This window comes from Rutilus rutilus, assembly GCF_951802725.1.
Source record: "Rutilus rutilus genome assembly, chromosome: 13".
NCBI lineage: Eukaryota > Metazoa > Chordata > Actinopteri > Cypriniformes > Leuciscidae > Rutilus > Rutilus rutilus.
In genome coordinates this window covers 16,622,324-16,643,855 of record NC_140218.1, presented here as the reverse complement: position 1 = coordinate 16,643,855, position 21,532 = coordinate 16,622,324, and the positions used below count along the sequence as shown (strand labels likewise).

The 21,532-nt window shown below is 37.6% G+C and overlaps 1 protein-coding gene across 1 annotated transcript in view; it reads left to right on the top strand.

Moving 5' to 3' along the window:
• The window catches only part of xkr7a (XK related 7a), a 30,042-nt gene extending 9,084 nt beyond the window's left edge, over window positions 1-20,958 (top strand). The window contains exons 2-3 of the mRNA XM_084428734.1: window positions 14,080-14,279; window positions 18,255-20,958. Coding sequence (XP_084284860.1) covers window positions 14,080-14,279; window positions 18,255-19,219 — 1,165 coding nt within the window. The 3' untranslated portion in view covers window positions 19,220-20,958. The remainder of the gene's footprint in view (window positions 1-14,079; window positions 14,280-18,254) is intronic.
• Window positions 20,959-21,532: the final 574 nt, after the last annotated feature.

The following is a 21,532-nucleotide window of genomic DNA, read 5'->3' as shown; positions in this document are numbered from 1 at the left end:
TTTACTGTAGCATTTTGGAGTTTTGTAACATTTTACTACTTCAGAGGCCCATAAACACCTCATTTCTAATAAGTAGAAAAAACTAATGGTCAGTTCTTATAGGGGACGTCCCATACGGTATGCACACCTCATATCAAAGCATTTTACTGTAGCATTTTGGAGTTTTGTAACATTTTACTACTTCAGAGGCCTATAAAGACCTCATTTCTAATAAGTAGAAAAAACTAATGGTCAGCTATTATAGGGGACGTCCCATACGGCATGCACACCTCATATCAAAGCATTTTACTGTAGCATTTTGGAGTTTTGTAACATTTTACTACTTCAGAGGCCTATAAAGACCTCATTTCTAATAAGTAGAAAAAACTAATGGCCATTTCTTATAGGGGACGTCCCATACGGTATGTACACCTCATATCAAAGCATTTTACTGCAGCATTTTGGAGTTTTGTCACATTTTACTACTTCAGAGGCCCATAAACACCTAATTTCTAATAAGTAGAAAAAACTAATGGTCAGTTCTTATAGGGGACGTCCCATACGGTATGCACACCTCATATCAAAGCATTTCACTGTAGCGTTTTGGAGTTTTGTCACATTTTACTACTTTAGAGGCCCATAAACACCTCATTTCTAATAAGTAGAAAAAACTAATGGCCATTTCTTATTGGGGACGTCCCATATAGTATGCACACCTCATATCAATACATTTTACAGCTGCATTTTGGAGTTTTGTAACATTTTACTACTTCAGAGGCCTATAAAGACCTCATTTCTAATAAGTAGAAAAAACTAATGGTCAGTTCTTATAGGGGACGTCCCATACGGTATGCACACCTCATATCAAAGCATTTTAATGCAGCATTTTTGAGTTATTTAACATTTTACTACTTTAGAGGTGTATAAAGACCTCATTTCCAATAATTAGACCACAGCCAGGACTGCCTCCCACGGCGGCGGTGCAGGAGGCAGTAGCCATGGAGTGAAGAGTCCAGACGCCACCATGGGGACTGCCGGTGGTGACGACAGTGATGGATGTGGAGCACACCGCGTAGCCAGAGAAGCCATGAGGCAGTGAGACACAAAGACCTATGCGACCGTGGCTGGGCCGCAGCGACGACCCCCTGAGGTGGAAGCAGGGATCCTGAGGTTAGAGGCTGAGCTGGAGCGACCATTTGTGAAGGTGGAGCCTGAGGGAGTGCGGGGCTAGCCAAAGCTGAAGAGGTGGAGGGCCACAGGGCAACAAATGGGCCACAAGTCCATGGCAAAAGTGGTGCGATGACCAACCCAAGTGGAGCCGACGTGCCGAGGGAGCCCGGCGAGGCCGAATGGCCAATGGTCCACGTTGGAGTCGAGGGTGGTAAGAGCACAGGAGCCAGGGCGATGGGTAGAGGTGGAGTGGAGGCGGTGCACTCAGAGGCTGGAGGCGGAGCCACAGTCTCCACACTCCCAGGAGGAGATGGCTCCCAGCAGGCCCAAGATGTAGCCGTGCCACTGAGAGGAGGCTGAGATGCACTGCGGGACAAATGGGAGGAGGAGATGACTGGGTGGCAGGAGTGTCTTGGGACTGCAGAAACATACAGATACTGAGGAAACATACACATTTATTACAAGTGGTTTGGAGAGGTGGTGGGAGAGGGAGGTTGGACGGGACAAGTGAATTCATTCTCGCTGCTTTCGGTGGGCTCATGCTGCTGATCCTCACAGTTTGGGTGATCTTGGCTGGGAACTGGGTTGTGAGTGGGACTGGCGTTGTTGTCCACAGTTACGACGGTGAGTGGCGTCACAAGCATTCACAAGATGCCAGCAACCACTCTACAAATTCTGAATTTCGACTTATTTAAAATGAGGTCTTTATAAGCCTCTGAAGTAGTAAAATGTGACATAACTCCAAAATGCTGCAGTAAAATGTTTTGATATGAGGTATGCACACTATATGGGACGTCCCCAATTAGAACTGACCATTAGTTTTATCTACTTATTAGAAATTCGGTCTTTCTAGGCCTCTGAAGTAGTAAAATGTGACATACCTCCAAAACGCCACAGTAAAATGGTTTTATATGAGGTGTGCATACTGTATGGGACGTCCCCTGTAAAAACTGACCATTACTTTTTTCTACTTATTAGAAATGAGGTATTTATAGGCCTCTAAAATAGTCTAATTCGACATAACTCCAAAATGCTGCAATAAAATGCTTTGATATGAGGTATGCATACTATATGGGACGTCCCCTATAAGAACTGACCATTACTTTTTTCTACTTTTTAGAAATGAGGTCTTTATAGGCCTCTGAAGTAGTAAAATGTGACAAAACTCCAAAATGCTGCCGTAAAATGTTTTGATATGAGGCGTGCACTGCATACTGTATGGGACGTCCCCTATGAGAAATGGCCATTATTTTTTTCTACTTATTAGAAATGAGGTCTTTATAGGCCTCTGAAGTAGTAAAATGTGACAAAACTCCAAAACGCTACAGTAAAATGCTTTGATATGAGGTGTGCATACTGTATGGGATGTCCCCTATAAGAACTGACCATTAGTTTTTTCTACTTATTAGAAATGAGGTCTTTATAGGCCTCTAAAGTAGTAAAATGTGAAGTTACTCCAAAATGCTGCAGTAAAATGTTTTGATATGAGGTGTGTATACTGTATGGGACGTCCCCTGTAAAAACTGACCATTAGTTTTTTCTACTTATTAGAAAAGAGGGTTTTATAGGCCTCTAAAGTAGTAAAATATGACAAAACTCCAAAATGCTGCAGTAAAATGTTTCGATATGAGGTGTGCATATTGTATGGGGTGTCCCCTATAAGAAATGGCCATTAGTTTTTTCTACTTATTAGAAATGAGATCTTTATAGGCCTCTAAAGTTGTAAAATGTGACATAACTCCAAAACTCTGCAGTAAAATGTTTTGATATGAGGTGTGCATATTGTATGGGACGTCCCCTATAAGAAATGGCCATTAGTTTTTTCTACTTATTAGAAATGAGATCTTTATAGGCCTCTAAAGTTGTAAAATGTGACATAACTCCAAAACTCTGCAGTAAAATGTTTTGATATGAGGTGTGCATATTGTATGGGGTGTCCCCTATAAGAAATGGCCATTAGTTTTTTCTACTTATTAGAAATGAGATCTTTATAGGCCTCTAAAGTTGTAAAATGTGACATAACTCCAAAACTCTGCAGTAAAATGTTTTGATATGAGGTGTGCATATTGTATGGGACGTCCCCTATAAGAAATGGCCATTAGTTTTTTCTACTTATTAGAAATGAGGTCTTTATAGGCCTCTAAAGTAGTAAAATATGACAAAACTCCAAAATGCTGCAGTAAAATGTTTCGATATGAGGTGTGCATATTGTATGGGGTGTCCCCTATAAGAAATGGCCATTAGTTTTTTCTACTTATTAGAAATGAGATCTTTATAGGCCTCTAAAGTTGTAAAATGTGACATAACTCCAAAACTCTGCAGTAAAATGTTTTGATATGAGGTGTGCATACCGTATGGGACGTCCCCTATAAGAAATGGCCATTAGTTTTTTCTACTTATTAGAAATGAGGTCTTTATAGGCCTCTAAAATAGTAAAATATGACAAAACTCCAAAATGCTGCAGTAAAATGCTTTGATATGAGGTGTGCATACTGTATGGGACGTCCCCTATAAGAAATGGCCATTCGTTTTTTCTACTTATTAGAAATGAGGTCTTTATAGGCCTCTAAAATAGTAAAATATGACAAAACTCCAAAATGCTGCAGTAAAATGTTTTGATATGAGGTGTGCATACTGTATGGGACGTCCCCTATAAGAAATGGCCATTCGTTTTTTCTACTTATTAGAAATGAGGTCTTTATAGGCCTCTAAAATAGTAAAATATGACAAAACTCCAAAATGCTGCAGTAAAATGCTTTGATATGAGGTGTGCATACTGTACGGGATGTCCCCTATAAGAAATGGCCATTAGTTTTTTCTACTTATTAGAAATGAGATCTTTATAGGCCTCTAAAGTTGTAAAATGTGACATAACTCCAAAACTCTGCAGTAAAATGTTTTGATATGAGGTGTGCATATTGTATGGGGTGTCCCCTATAAGAAATGGCCATTCGTTTTTTCTACTTATTAGAAATGAGGTCTTTATAGGCCTCTAAAATAGTAAAATGTGACATATCTCCAAAATGCTACAGTAAAATGTTTTGATATGAGGTGTGCGTACTGTATGGGACGTCCCCTATAAGAAATGGCCATTCGTTTTTTCTACTTATTAGAAATGAGGTCTTTATAGGCCTCTAAAATAGTAAAATGTGACATATCTCCAAAATGCTACAGTAAAATGTTTTGATATGAGGTGTACGTACTGTATGGGACGTCCCCTATAAGAAATGGCCATTCGTTTTTTCTACTTATTAGAAATGAGGTCTTTATAGGCCTCTAAAATAGTAAAATGTGACATATCTCTAAAATGCTACAGTAAAATGTTTTGATATGAGGTGTGCGTACTGTATGGGACGTCCCCTATAAGAAATGGCCATTCGTTTTTTCTACTTATTAGAAATGAGGTCTTTCTAGGCCTCTAAAGTAGTAAAATGTGACAAAACTCCAAAACGCTACAGTAAAATGCTTTGATATGAGGTGTACGTACTGTATGGGACGTCCCCTATAAGAAATGGCCATGAGTTTTTTCTACTTATTAGAAATGAGATCTTTATAGGCCTCTAAAGTTGTAAAATGTGACATAACTCCAAAACTCTGCAGTAAAATGCTTTGATATGAGGTGTGCGTACTGTATGGGACGTCCGCTATAAGAAATGGCCATGAGTTTTTTCTACTTATTAGAAATGAGATCTTTATAGGCCTCTAAAGTTGTAAAATGTGACATAACTCCAAAACTCTGCAGTAAAATGTTTTGATATGAGGTGTGCATATTGTATGGGGTGTCCCCTATAAGAAATGGCCATTCGTTTTTTCTACTTATTAGAAATGAGGTCTTTTTAGGCCTCTAAAATAGTAAAATGTGACATATCTCCAAAATGCTACAGTAAAATGTTTTGATATGAGGTGTGCGTACTGTATGGGACGTCCCCTATGAGAAATGGCCATTCGTTTTTTTCTACTTATTAGAAATGAGGTCTTTATAGGCCTCTAAAATAGTAAAATGTGACATATCTCTAAAATGCTACAGTAAAATGTTTTGATATGAGGTGTGCGTACTGTATGGGACGTCCCCTATAAGAAATGGCCATTCGTTTTTTCTACTTATTAGAAATAAGGTCTTTATAGGCCTCTAAAGTAGTAAAATGTGACAAAACTCCAAAACGCTACAGTAAAATGCTTTGATATGAGGTGTGCATACTGTATGGGACGTCCCCTATAAGAAATGGCCATTCGTTTTTTCTACTTATTAGAAATGAGGTCTTTCTAGGCCTCTAAAGTAGTAAAATGTGACAAAACTCCAAAACGCTACAGTAAAATGCTTTTATATGAGGTGTGCATACTGTATGGGATGTCCCCTGTAAAAACTGACCATTACTTTTTTCTTCTTATTAGAAATGAGGTCTTTATAGGCCTCTGAAGTAGTAAAATGTGAAGTTACTCCAAAATGCTGCAGTAAAATGTTTTGATATGAGGTGTGCATACTGTATGGGACGTCCCCTGTAAAAACTGACCATTAGTTTTTTCTACTTATTAGAAAAGAGGGTTTTATAGGCCTCTAAAGTAGTAAAATATGACAAATCTCCAAAATGCTGCAGTAAAATGCTTTGATATGAGGTGTGCATATTGTATGGGGTGTCCCCTATAAGAAATGGCCATTAGTTTTTTCTACTTATTAGAAATGAGATCTTTATAGGCCTCTAAAGTTGTGAAATGTGACATAACTCCAAAACTCTGCAGTAAAATGTTTTGATATGAGGTGTGCATACTGTATGGGACGTCCCCTATAAGAAATGGCCATTCGTTTTTTCTACTTATTAGAAATGAGGTCTTTATAGGCCTCTAAAATAGTAAAATGTGACATATCTCCAAAATGCTACAGTAAAATGTTTTGATATGAGGTGTACATACTGTATGGGACGTCCCCTATAAGAACTGACCATTCGTTTTTTCTACTTATTAGAAATGAGGTCTTTATAGGCCTCTAAAATAGTAAAATGTGACATATCTCCAAAATGCTACAGTAAAATGTTTTGATATGAGGTGTGCATACTGTATGGGACGTCCCCTATAAGAAATGGCCATTCGTTTTTTCTACTTATTAGAAATGAGGTCTTTATAGGCCTCTAAAATAGTAAAATGTGACATATCTCCAAAATGCTACAGTAAAATGTTTTGATATGAGGTGTACATACTGTATGGGACGTCCCCTATAAGAACTGACCATTCGTTTTTTCTACTTATTAGAAATGAGGTCTTTATAGGCCTCTAAAATAGTAAAATGTGACATATCTCCAAAATGCTACAGTAAAATGTTTTGATATGAGGTGTGCGTACTGTATGGGACATCCCCTATAAGAAATGGCCATTCGTTTTTTCTACTTATTAGAAATGAGGTCTTTATAGGCCTCTAAAATAGTAAAATGTGACATATCTCCAAAATGCTATACAGTAAAATGTTTTGATATGAGGTGTGCGTACTGTATGGGGTGTCCCCTATAAGAAATGGCCATTCGTTTTTTCTACTTATTAGAAATGAGGTCTTTATAGGCCTCTAAAATAGTAAAATGTGACATATCTCCAAAATGCTACAGTAAAATGTTTTGATATGAGGTGTGCATACTGTATGGGACGTCCCCTATAAGAAATGGCCATTCGTTTTTTCTACTTATTAGAAATGAGGTCTTTATAGGCCTCTAAAATAGTAAAATGTGACATATCTCCAAAATGCTACAGTAAAATGTTTTGATATGAGGTGTACATACTGTATGGGACGTCCCCTATAAGAACTGACCATTCGTTTTTTCTACTTATTAGAAATGAGGTCTTTATAGGCCTCTAAAATAGTAAAATGTGACATATCTCCAAAATGCTACAGTAAAATGTTTTGATATGAGGTGTGCGTACTGTATGGGACATCCCCTATAAGAAATGGCCATTCGTTTTTTCTACTTATTAGAAATGAGGTCTTTATAGGCCTCTAAAATAGTAAAATGTGACATATCTCCAAAATGCTACAGTAAAATGTTTTGATATGAGGTGTGCGTACTGTATGGGACATCCCCTATAAGAAATGGCCATTCGTTTTTTCTACTTATTAGAAATGAGGTCTTTATAGGCCTCTAAAATAGTAAAATGTGACATATCTCCAAAATGCTACAGTAAAATGTTTTGATATGAGGTGTGCATACCGTATGGGACGTCCCCTATAAGAACTGACTATTAGTTTTTTCTACTTATTAGAAATGAGGTCTTTATAGGCCTCTAAAATAGTAAAATGTGACATATCTCCAAAATGCTACAGTAAAATGTTTTGATATGAGGTGTGCATACTGTATGGGACGTCCACTATAAGAAATGGCCATTCGTTTTTTCTACTTATTAGAAATGAGGTCTTTATAGGCCTCTAAAGTAGTAAAATGTGACATAACTCCAAAATGCTGCAGTAAAATGCTTTGATATGAGGTGTGCATATTGTATGGGGTGTCCCCTATAAGGACTGACCATTAGTTTTTTCTACTTATTAGAAATGAGGTCTTTATAGGCCTCTGATAGTAAAATGTGACATATCTCCAAAATGCTACAGTAAAATGGTTTGATATGAGGTGTACATACTGTATGGAATATCCCCTGTAAAAAAATGGCCATTAGTTTTTTCTACTTATTAGAAATGAGGTGTTTATAGGCCTCTAAAGTAGTAAAATGTGACATAACTCCAAAATGCTGCAGTAAAATGTTTTGATATGAGGTGTGCATACCGTATGGGACGTCCCCTATAAGAAATGGACATTCGTTTTTTCTACTTATTAGAAATGTGGACTTTATAGGCCTCCAAAGTCAAATAAATTGACGTATCTCCAAAATGCTGCGGTAAAATGGTTTCAAATGAGGTGTGCATACTAGGTGGGACATTGAATTCCAGAAACTTTTAATGTAGTAAAAAATATATATGAAAACAAAAACCAAAAGATGTATTTAGAAAGAATGTATACTTTATTTTACTGCTTTTTTTTGCAAATAATTATGTTGTAAACCTCTACATAAAATTCTCTAGATGTGACCTACAAAGAAAAATAAAAAACATTAGTCAAAGAAATACACAACTTGCAATGACAACATGTATATTAAAAGGATAACAAAGTACAAAAACTCTCGAAATATGGCATCTTATTATATAGTCTCTCACAGAAAAAAGAAAGAAAGAAAAAAGATAGATAGATAGATAGAGAAGAAGAAGAAAAAGATAGAAAAAAAAGAAAAAAGAAAGAAAGAGAGAGAGAGAGAGAGAGAGAGAGAAAAGAAAGAAAAAAGATAGATAGATAGATAAAGAAGAATATAAATAATGAAAAAAGAGAGAGAGAGAGAGAAAGAGAGAGAGAAAATAAAGAAAACAGATAGATAGATAGATAGATAGATAGATAGATAGATAGATAGATAGATAGATAGATAGATAGATAGATAGATAGATAGATAGATAGATAGATAGATAAACAAGAAGAAAAAGATAGAAAAAAAGAAAGAAAAAAAGAGAGAGAGAGAGAGAAGAAAGAAAAAAGATAGATAGATAGATAGATAGATAGATAGATAGATAGATAGATAGATAGATAGATAGAAAAAAAGAAAGAAATAAAAAAGATAGATAGATAGATAGATAGATAGATAAGAAGAAAAAAAGAGAGAGAGAGAGAGAGAGAGAGAGAGAGAGAAGAAAGAAAAAAGATAGATAGATAGATAAAGAAGAAAAATATAGAAAGAGAGAGAGAGAGAGAAAGAGAGAGAAAAAATAAAGAAAACAGATAGATAGATAGATAGATAGATAGATAGATAGATAGATAGATAGATAGATAGATAGATAGATAAGAAGAAAAAAAAAAGAGAGAGAGAGAGAGAGAGAGAGAGAGAGAGAGAGAGAGAGAGAGAGAGAGAGAGAGAGAGAGAGAGAGAGAGATATCCGGGCAACTCAAGCGCTCTGAAAGCGCGTTCTCTCTGCTGTTACTGAAATTACCGTATTCACAGTAATAGGCGCACACGCTTTTTTTTTTGGCGGCTGGCTTGACCGTGTATTTTCAAACCGCGGCTGGCTTGACCGCGGTAAATTACGGGAGTTTACCGGGAGAAATAACAAACCGGGAGGGGTCCGGGAGATAGGGCTAAAAAACAGGAGAAACCCGGGAAAAACGGGCGTGTTGACTTGGCAGGATAACACTTGGTAGCAGGACAATGGCTTCAGGAATCAGAACACAAGGAATGTACGACAACGAACTGGCACAGGACTGCAAACACAAGGAGAATAAGGGTTTACACAACACTACGCGCCTACAGAATTTTTTTATGTGGTTTGGCTGTTCATTTACATAGCAACAGCGTTTTAAAGGCCTGAAAATGGGATTCAAGTGCAAGTTTTTGAAAATGATTCCATTATTGTTTTGTTTTACTGTAAGTAAACTACAAAAACGCGAATTTTGTTTTTACGTATCCATGTGAACGGGAATCGTTTTGACAATGGTGTCGTCTGTACGTAAAAAAAGCAAAGGATACACTTTTTCGTTTTTAATATATTGTGTATATATGTAAGTTTGATCTTGGAATTTTAAGAATCAATATCGAGATTCAAATTAAGTTTGTGATTAATTGTAAAATGTATGTGTTTACCAAGTGAAGTGAAGTGAAGTGACATGAAGGCCAAGTATGGTAACCCATACTTGGAATTTGTCCTCTGCATTTAACCTATCCAAGTTAGTGCACACACATTAGGAGCAGTGAGTACTGAACACACACACACTGCTAACCGTTGACACACACTCGGTGCAGTGAGCAGCCATTCACTTTGGCGCCTGGGGAGCATTTGGGTTGGTTAGGTGCCATGCTCAAGGTCACCTCTGTCGTTTCCTGCCGGTACGTTCCTGCCAACCTTCAGGTTACAAGTCCGACTCTCAAACCATAAGGCCACAAATGCCCCAATTGTTCACATTATTTAATAGTTACTGTTAAATTTCATTATTACTAACATGAGTCAACATCCTGTTTGGACAGGATCCTTTCTGGCAGGTTGGGGGTTGATTATTATTATTGCACACACTGAGTGAATCGCTCCATCAGTGGAAGATTTTTTTTTCTTCAGATGTGGTGCCCTATTGAGGATGCCAAGAGTGTGCTTAAAATTTTTGTTCTCTTTCAAAAGATCTAAAAATACATGAGACATTTTCAGCTGGGACTCAAACAGAAGGAAGTCAGGCAGCAAGAAGGAAGGCGAAAAACACACATTTTTTAAACCGTCTCATCTGCGACAATGAGAAAAATTGCAAGCCCTGCATGATTAATTCACCCCATGGATATCAAAGTAAAACCCCGCCAAGGAGGACTGAGGAGGACACATTCAAGAGCAGAGATAGCCAGGGGATGTCTGTTGCTGTTGGCCAAACAGCTTAATGCCTATTTGAGACATATTCCTGAGAGAGGGTGCACTGGGATTAACTGTGACTAGAAAAGGAACCTAATAAAACTTAAGCTGTGGATACGTTTGATAAACTGCAGGAAGCTGTAGGCAGTGTGTGTTTTCGTGTGATTTACTGTAGGTTTGTGATTGTTTCAAGGTATGTCTGATATGAAGGGTTGAGCAATGCATGAGAAATGCAATGAAAATAGGCTACTGATGGGATTCTGTTTATAATGTAGAGACAACATTTCAAGCTTTAATTAATGCATTACAATTATTGTCTGAACTGCTTTTTTTGTACTCAACATAAAAACATTTTCTGGAGATGGCAGAGTCTTCAACCATTGATCAGGTCTTCACTTATTTTTCAGGGTCATATTTTTTGAATATAATACATTAAATGATTCAGTTATTGAATATGTTTGTAAAGTAGGCTAATGTTTAAACTATACGGATATTAAACATTAATTTAAGGAGTGATGCAGGTAGTGGTCTTTTGCTTTCTCTCTGGCTAGTAGTTGGTCCAGGGTGACCAGATGTACCATATTTCAGCTCTATTTTTAGTGTTTTAGCGTTGAGGTAGGCTAGTGCTTTTTGTCCCGCTCTTTTATTATAGTTTTTCAAAATGGCGGACCGACATGGAAGCCTCCTTGGACTTACCCATCCAATGTAAATAAAGATAAGAAATTCTTGGCTTACGAGGATAAGTCAGATCATTGGCAGAGGTAATTTTACACCTACAAGGACATATTTATGAATAAAGACATTGATTTTAGCCAATAAAATACTTAAAAAACTACACAGTGTACCTTTAAAGTTAATCAAACAACAAAAGATGTTAAATAAATGTATACATGTTTAATAAGCATACTGTACCTGAAAAACGTAGTTTATTTCTGATTAAAATTTCACAAGAAAATAAAAAGATCACAAAAAATCACAGCAAATAAAGAAAGAAATGTACTGTATATGACAACAGGAAATAGGGCTAGAAAGCACTTTCATCTTCCTAATTCTGTTGCATGATGACATGATCCAGTGTCTTCATAACCACCTCAGCAGGGCTTTACTATTCAATAAAAATAATGACAGTCTGATAGCCAGCTGGAAATCTGATATAGAACATTCAACATTGATTTTCTTTTGTTTCCCCTCTTTCTTTCTTTCTGCCATTCTCAAGGGTTAAATTTAGCAGGAGGGGAGGAGGTAAATCCAGTATTTAACTGACTTACTGGAACCTTTGGACTTAATAGCTGAGGGCTGATTGGTTAGCTGTGCAATCTGAGTAACAGTGTAGGTAAGTTGGCTGTTCTGAATATTGTTGAATTGAAAAGTAGTTTAATGGCAAGTGGACAGCAACATAATCAGGGTGGCTTTTCTAATAGAAAGTCCTTTTCAGAGGAAGACATGCGAAACGCAGACCTAACAGATGATTGTCTCAAATTGGGTAATGTTAAGTTAAGTAATGGGCCAAGCTTGTCATCTGCAATGTTTGTCAGTCGTCACCATGGATACTGATGCATTGCTTGCCAATGGTGACTGTTTGTGAGAGTTTTTCTCAGCCATAGAGCTGCCTGTTTGTTAACCTTTTCTCAATTTTCTTTGAAAAAATAAATAAAACAGTTACATGGTTAAGGTTCAAGGTTTGATTTTGTCTGATAGCATCCGGTGTGCCGAATTTTCAGGGAATCAAAGGGCTGAATTTTTCAAGCGAAGAGAGCTTTTCTGTGTCCTTGAAAACACACCCTTTATTCAGAAAAAGAAAGACAGTGTTTCTTGTCAAATTTGAGACTCGCTCGCTGACAGCCATTCTCCCAGGCTCTCTATTGCTTGATTTTTCTTTTAGAGGCTTTTTTTTTTTCTTTGCACAGCAAGTTGTGTGAAGGATGTGGAGCAATCTTATAGACCTCATCAAGTCAGGGTGATTCATTCTGCCAATCTCCTGACATCCTGCGAACACTCCTATTACTCTCGCTACCCTTGAGACAGACTGAAATAACATGGCACTTCCTGTCAAAAGAAACAAATTAAGTCCAGTGAAAAGCAGATTTTTCAAGGAGCACACATAAATATGTTTTGAATGTACAGCTGCAGTTTTTGCTTCATATCTCCCAAAAGGCGCTCTCTTTCGTAGAGGAATGCTTCCTCTGGCACTTATATTCATCTCACAGGATAAACACTGGAGTTCTGGGGTCGTAAATCAGGAAATTTGAAGGTACGAATGTAAGAGACAGTGATCCCTCCCGTGAAAACATGCTCTCTGACATCTGTGTAATCTGAAGAGCGACCTTGGTGTGCCTCACAACAGCCTGTAGACCGTGGTGCTGAGGACAGAAAATGACATGCTGGAGCACTCTATAGTGGACTGGCAGTCTGCCCAGACAAGTGTACTGCCTTTATCAGCTGGTTGCAGTCACATTATAGGCAGACTCCAGTTCTTTACAAAGTCTGCAGACTGGCATCGAGGTAACTATGGAATTACCGATTTCCAAATGGTTCTATCATACAAGATGCATTAAAGTGCCCCATTTTGTTCATTTACAAGTCCATTATTTTATTTTTGGGGTCTTCTATAATTGATTTACATGATTTGAAAGAAAAAAACACCAAAAAAATGAGCATACTGTACATTGCTGCAGCACTTCTTTTCACTCGTTTGGCCTAAAAGCTTTTTTTATAGTCGGCATGAAATGGAAGTTGCGATAGATTTTTCTTCCCTATTGTGGCGTAAATGTCTTCTTGAACAATAAAAAATATACAATAGGATTTTGACAATCAGGAATTGATTGTATGGTTAAACAAGTTGTCCCGCCCTCACGCTGAAAAACACATGGCCCTGTCCCAAATGGAGCTTCACGAGTCCACACTTTTGTGATGTAAACTCTTTCCAGCACCCTTCTGAAACCTATAGTCTTGTGGACTTGGCTGTAAGTCAAGTATATTTATATGATCAGACTTTTGGCATGGACTTTGTGCTTTGTAACTTTGCAGATTGTTTACATGTTCAAACAGCTATATTACACACTAAACCCAGCAAGCAATTTTGCGTTGAAAAGACATCTAATAGCCATCCAAACACAGCCCAGACATCTATGCTAAAACAAGACAAAATTGAATAGACGTCTAAACCATAGCCCAAGAATAGACTAGCCATCAATTAGATAACAAAGAAATTATACGAGTAAAGAAATGAACAAACACCTTGTAATCACTGTTTACTTTGCTTACATGATGGAATCTCATACATATTGCAAGTTATTTTGGCAAAAATGGCGTAACCAAATTCAAGGTATTTTGGCTAGAAGTGGGTTACTCATAGCCGGACTATATCGGGTCTATAGTAAACCTAGACGGTGAAATGATGGCTATTGCTTGCTGGGAAGGAAAGGTAAAAAACATAAAAGAAGCCCTTTAAAATAATTAGTATTTTCTGATACAATTTTTGCTGATCTGTTCAGAAATGATCTAGAGGTCTCATCCTATGTTTTTTACCCCAGGTATGTCCATGCCTTATATCTGGGCGTGCAAAGCCGCTGGCGCGGGGACCACGAGCACAAACACTTCTACTGGCGTACGATGTTCGAGAACGCTGACATCAGCATGCTGAGGTTGCTGGAAACCTTCCTGAAGAGCGCACCTCAGCTCGTTCTGCAACTCAGCATTATAGTCCAGACTGGCCAGGTCCTCCCTCTGCAGGGTAAGTTGATGACAGCTATGATTAAAACCGCTTCATTCCAAGTATGCTAGAAATAGTTGGGCTTGCTCTATTTGTCTGGGTCATATTCATTGTATTCATATTTCATCAGTAGTCTCGAGTAGCCAGACATTTGACTATGACAGAAAGTCTGCCCCAAATTGCAAATTATGAACTGCCTATAGGTGCTGTTTATGGGCAAGGCTATCTAATATAGACCATCATGGAAGCAAAAATCATTCAATAGTGGCTTGGCAGTATATTGAGATTCATGATTAGAATTTATACCAGCTCAATATTTAGAAGTACTGATTTGAACTTTTTTCAGAAGAATTAAGAATTAAGAAGAAGAAAATAATTGAGAATGAAGAATTCACCACGGCTGCATTTATTTGATAAAAAATACAGTAAAAACAGTAATATTGTGAAATTTTATTACACTGTTACACAACTATTTTCTATTTGAATATATTTTATAATATAATTTATTCCTGTGATGGTAAAGCTGAATTTTCAGCATCATTACTCCAGTCTTCAGTGTCACATGATCCTTCAGAAATCATTCTAATATGATGATAATATACTGATTTGGTGCTCGAGAAACATTTCTTGTTATTATCAATGTTGAAAACAGTTGAGCTGCTTAATATATTTGTGAAAACTGTGATGCATTTTTTTATTTTTATTAAATATATAATTTATTAAATATCTTTGATTCCACAAACCTATAAATCCATAGATTAGCTCTTCTTCAAAATCCTTTACTCCACTTCTCCAGGAATATTGATGAAAAAACCTACGTGCCTTTACTCCCAGAATTTGCATAAAGCCAACCAATCAGATTCTAACTGGTGATTTTTGAGTGTGGTATACATGAGACGGTCAGTAAACACGCTGTGGGTGGTCTGTGGGCGTTCTGTCTGAAGCACAGACTATAACATCTGTCATATTGTTTTACACCAGCTCACTGTGTATAGCGTTTGATTTAATGCCTTCTTGCAGTGTGATTTCTTAAATGTGACACATTATTGTTTTAGAAATTAATTTGGCCATCATTTAGGATCTGAGTGCAATTTCACAGCATGCGTTTGCATAGTATCTCATTTTCAATCCAACTGCAAATTAGCTGGCAAATTACTGAGGATGCGATAAGTGTGTGTGACTGAATATGGAAGTCAATGGGTTATACATATTACAGGTCATTGTGCATGAGACTGACCATTTTATCAGATGAATCTTTAAGTAGTTTCATTAATGATTAAACTATCCAGCAGCAGTTAAGACACAACTTGTTTCATTGTCTCCTGGAAGAGCACACTCCAAATTTGCAATGAGTAATATTAAAGAGATATATAATTTAACATGAAAATGACAGTAATCAAATGATCATTTAGAATATTACCTCGTTAGATGCTCACACACCAGCATCATCATACAGTAATGGGGACATTAAAATAATCTAATTGTAGTTTCATTGCTCCAGTCTATCTTTGGCTCTGTAAGGAGGGAACAGGACACGGGATAGCTATAAACCCACCTGACAGGCGCCTTTGATTACAGAGCTGCGAGAGCTCGCTGTTGTATTGGTTCAGCTCCATGGGAACAATTGTAGCCACTGTCAGATATTCCCTGAGGAATTTTATCCAAATGTCAAAGCACAAACTGTGACTTTTAAAGAGAGCCCAGAGCTAGTTAAAGGGATATTTCACTTTGAAATTAATTTTTGATATGTTTTAGCTTACCTCAAGGGCATCCAAGATGTAGGTGTCTTTGTTTCCGCAGTAGTTTCAATTTTGATATTTTTAGGTCAAACCGTTCTTGTCTGTCAGTCATATAATGCAGGTCTATGGTCACTGTCTCAAAACACAAGCACAGAGTCCAAATTAAAACAATTCCCCACGTCCAAATGAAACAATTCCCCATCATAAGTACACATTGATGGCCTAAGACACGAAACGAGCGGTTTGTGTGAGAAAACGAACAGTATTTATATCGTTGTTATCTCTTGAAAACAGCACACGTCCAAATGATCTGACGGCGCGGGCGGGTATAGATATATACACTAGATGTCGCCTTGGCTACGGTTTCGTTCAAATGAACTGCAGTAGCCAAGGCGACATCTATGTATATATCTATACCCGCCCGCGCCGTCAGATCATTTGGACGTGTGCTGTTTTCAAGAGATAACAACGATATAAATACTGTTCGTTTTCTCACACAAACCGCTCGTTTCGTGTCTTAGGCCATCAATGTGTACTACTGTGAAACTACTGCGGAAACAAAGACACCTACATCTTGGATGCCCTTGAGGTAAGCTAAAACATATCAAAAATTAATTTCAAAGTGAACTATCCCTTTAACTAAAGGATGTAATTTTTTTTATTATTATTTAAAGCTATCATTTGACGTGATCTTCTTTCTTTCAATGCCTTTGTAAATAAAAGTTAGAGAGGTGCAGTATTAAAATGTGGCAGCCCTGCTCATATTACATTTATTCAGGCTGCTGAAGGCATCTTTTTCCAGAAGGATAAAAATGACCCAGAGGAGAGCCAATATGTGAGCATATCCAGTTCTCAGGAGATGGCCAGGGCACTCTTCCACCTTACAGTCAGCGGTGTAGAGAATACAGGCATCAGTGCAAGAGCGTTTCATCTTGGTCTGTCCTGACCTGCACTTTTCCAGACTGATATTATGATTTAGGTGCTTTGCTGGGTCTGTCATAATCGCTCATAATCATATCCGGTGCAATGCGAGACGACTGGAGAACTAGCTAATGATTATGTTTTTGCTGATTAGGAGAGATTTTCCGTTTTGACTGCTCCTGACTAAACGGGTGAGCTGATGAATGGCCAGACAGGAACCTGATTAAATATTCATGAGAGCTTCCAGAGAGCCTACAGCACTCAACAGAATTTCATTTTTTTTTTTTTCTGAGAATAATGGTGAGGTGTACTGTCATTCCTTATATACAGACTCATTTTATACATTGGTGTAGGTTTTGATTTGAAATTAATTTGAAGTATTTTACTGCTCAAGTATCGGCTTTGTCACTGATGTATCTTCTGAAATTCCTTAGGATAAATAAAAAGAGAAATGATGCGACAATTATAAATAAATAAAGCAATACAAATAATTGGTCTTCTTTTGGCAGCCCACGTTTCAACAGTAGGAAATCAAGCCAAATCAGTTTTTTAATAGGTCAGATATCTAACATTATTATAACTGTGGGCTAAAAAAAAGATACACTATAAAATTAATAGAAAATAAATATTGTTCACATAATATTTGTTTTAATTTGGGCTTTAGTACAGTGAAAATATAAAATGTTAAAAACATTTTTTTTTATACTGTATATATTTAATATGCTTGAATTTGTTTATATTTGTCTTCTTCTCCTCATTATTATTTTAATATAATTAATTGTTTTATTATTTATATATGTATATTTATTTGTATTGTTTTACAATGTAGTGTTAACCAGTAGCAAGTAGCTTCTTAAAAGGATAGTTCACCCCAAAATGAAAAATTTGTCATCATTTGCTCACCCTCAAGTTGTTTCAAACCTGTATGAGTTTCTTTCTTCTGTTGAACTAAAAAGAAGATATTTTGAAGAATGTTGATAACCAGTCAGGTGACAGTAGCCGTTGACTTCCATAGTATTTTTTTTTTTTCGTACTATGAAAGTCAATGGCTACTCTCAACTGTTTGGTTACCAACATTCTTCAAAATATCTTCTTTTTAGTTCAACAGAAGAAAGAAACACATACAGGTTTGGTACAACGTAAGGGTGAGTAGATTATGACATAATTTTCATTTTTAAGGTGAACTATCCTTTTAAGGCATCCGTCCTAATACACTGCAAACACCATCTAACTATTCAACAATCCAATTCTTTCTATTTTCAGGCAGTGTAATTGTGCCTCATTAATTGACTCATTTCTTTCCATTTTCTCTCTCGTTGTGCTTCATTTGATCCAGGTCTGTCTGCGTCAGCCTCTCTGGTGTCTCTGGGCTGGATGATGGCGTCTTATCAGAAGACATTACGGGACTCTCGTGACGACAAGCTTCCCATGTCATATAAATCAGTGGTGGCGCACATGCTGTGGCACCTGTTCACAGTGGGAGCCCGCGCCATGGCCTTCGCCCTCTTCGTTTCCATCTTCCAGCTCTACTTTGGGATTTTCATCGTGGCCCACTGGTGCGCCATGACCTTCTGGATCATCCAAGGTGAGACGGACTTCTGCATGTCCAAGTGGGAGGAAATCATCTACAACATGATGGTGGGCATCGTGTACATATTCTGCTGGTTCAGCGTCCGTGAAGGCCCGACTCGGTGCCGGCTTCTGCTCTACAGCCTCATAGTGCTGGGCGAAAACGTGGCCCTCACTGCCGTGTGGTACATATACCGCAACCCGCGCACTTCGGACTTTTACGCTGTGGTGGTGGTGTGTGTAGTGGCCTGTAGCTACGCTCTGGGCACATTTTTTATGTTTGTCTACTACTGCCTGTTGCACCCTGACGGCCCTGTGTCTGGAGCCTATTTTGGATGTTGTGGCGTCCAGGTGGGGGCTGTTTCAGATCCTTGTATCTCGTCGCCCACCTCCGTTCCTCCTCTGGACGCGGTGAGCAGCCCGCCAAGGACTCTGCAGAGGACTAAAGGAGGAGAGTCAGTACAGAGAGACGACATTGGCGATGTGTTTAAGATGCGGACCCTTAAGGCCTCACGAAACGCCGCGCCTCGCCTCACCCCAAGGACAGAGGGGCCGGTAGTTCGTATCGACCTTCCCAGAAAGCAGTACCCAGCCTGGGACGCCCACTTCATTGACCGCAGGCTACGAAAAACCATTTTGGTTCTGGAAGGTGCTGCTCCGGTTACACCGAGGATCCAGTACCGATGTCTAGGCACACCCAAGGAAGTGATGGAATATGAGACGACAGTCTGAAACGTTCTTACCTTCTAAAAAGATGTAATGTATTAGCGTGCAAAAAAAAAGTCAGTTCTCTCCAGCTTTATTTGGTGGATTTTGTCAGATCTCCACATGAACTCTTATTGACTCGTCGTCTGTAGAGGAACATTATGCATTAGTGTCTAGAAAAGAGCCACCCTGTGGTGACATTAGACATTACCACAGGTTATTGGGTTAGGAGGCTAGGCTGGGGTCCGTTTCGAGCAAGTTTATGAAAAAGCAGTGAGGCCACGGTAAATGTATCATGAATAAAATCACATATCAGTGTGGTACATTAACAGCAATGGTGCTTAAACACATCCTAAACACAGTTTCAAACCATTCTGGGTGTTTTTAAATCTCTTGTGGCAGCTGCTGATGAATCCACTTGGTCACAGTTTGTTGGCTATTGAGGTTGTAACAAGTACAACTAGTGAGTTTTCTCATTAAAGGCCTTAATCGACTTTCTTACGTTTGGCTATTCAGCATCTAAAAGGTGCATTTCACCCTTCTTCAGCAGCTAATGTTTAAAACATTGGTGGATTTATGAAAACATTTTGAGTCTTTAAAGAAAGATGGAAGGGTTGAGCTTCTGATAACATCATGAGGATTTTTATTAAGCACAGAATTGTTGCCTTCAAGAACAGGGATCATACTTTGCTTGCAACAAAGACTATGTGTTTTTTTTTACAATTATCAAGGTCTCTTTTCAGTGGACATTTCTGCTTACTTTTCAAGTGAAAAATTGTATATCACTGATTTTTTTTTACGTTCTCCAAGGACATATCTGTCATGATGGAAATAATTGGTCTGATCCTGAAAAATGGCTGAGTGCACCTTTAAAAAGGATTGAATGAATGTTCATCTCAAGGACAAAGAACCCTGATCAAGCTGGTTTATATGCCTGTAATATGGTAATACCGCAGTATTTCAAACACTTCTAAACTAACAAATATTTCAAATATTAAAGTACCTATATGACAGTTGAAGAAAATCATACAGCATATGTTTCAAAATTGTTCTTGTTATGGGTTAATGAAAAGTTATCAGCATTATGATTATGCCATCCCATGTCATTTACATAATTTGGTGCAATAATACTCATAAATGTTTGAATAGTGAATTTGAAAATGTTGTATGCCTATGAACAAATCCATGCAGTGTCCGTCTCTTAATCTAATTTTATTTAACATTTAGATTCGGTTAATAACTTTTCTGTGGTTGTTTCTTACATTTGGTCATCAATCCTTAGATCAGTGAATCTGTACAAAACATTTTTGCATTGATTGACCATTGGGCTTTTGAATAGAGAGAAGATGAATAATCCATGTATTTGTGCTGTTTACACTGATATCATGTTATTGCTACAGTAAGTCCATTGTAACTATTTCACATCTTGGCATAACCATTACGTACAGTATGTCCATTTGTGTTACCATTTTTGTGCTAGCTGGAACACCTCAACACAGCCTCTGTATGGTGTCCTTTATCAATGTGGATCATACTCGTTCACTCTGGTTAATGCTGGATTTTACCATAGACACGCTGAAAGACGTCAAAGCCTTACACTGCACCTGAAAGACTGTTGCTGTCGACTGTAAAAAAGGATGTCGATTTTCAGCCATGTGTTTTATTTGGACAATAAAGCAAGCAAAATTGTGTGTTTACTGACCTGACCAAAGCATCAACTGAAAGAGTGTCTTTTGTTTTGCCTGCCATTTTAAGATAAATGAAAAACTAAGATATTGTAGCATCACACCACAGTGTTTTTCATTCAAGCACTCAATCCAAAAATTAGTAAAGCCACTACTAGTCACAGCCAATGATTTTGATTTGATACATACTGCACTCATGTGGAAACCAGCTGAATAGCAATGAGGAAGATCAAAACATTCACATCACAAAGATAGTTTTTACTGTGTCACTTGGAAGACGTTTTACCTACAACAAACTTACAAATAAGAAAATTAGATGAACACATACCTTTTACTCACACCACAGGCACTAAATCAACTTCCATAACACTATATTATGCAATACATTATCTCAAAGCAATGGCATAATCTAGAGATGTCATTCAAACCTATTCCTTTTCACTTTTTTATTAAACTGTAGATCCACTGTCAAATTCAGAGGAAATGAATTTGATTTGTCTGATAATAAAATAAAACAAAATTCCAGAAAGTATTTTGAGCAGACTGACTGGGGTCGGATTTATTCTCCCACTAACAGTGGACCAGTAGATTATGAAATATTTGCTCAAGCCTTATTACATGACATAATGTGGAATTGTATGTATTGCAACAGTAA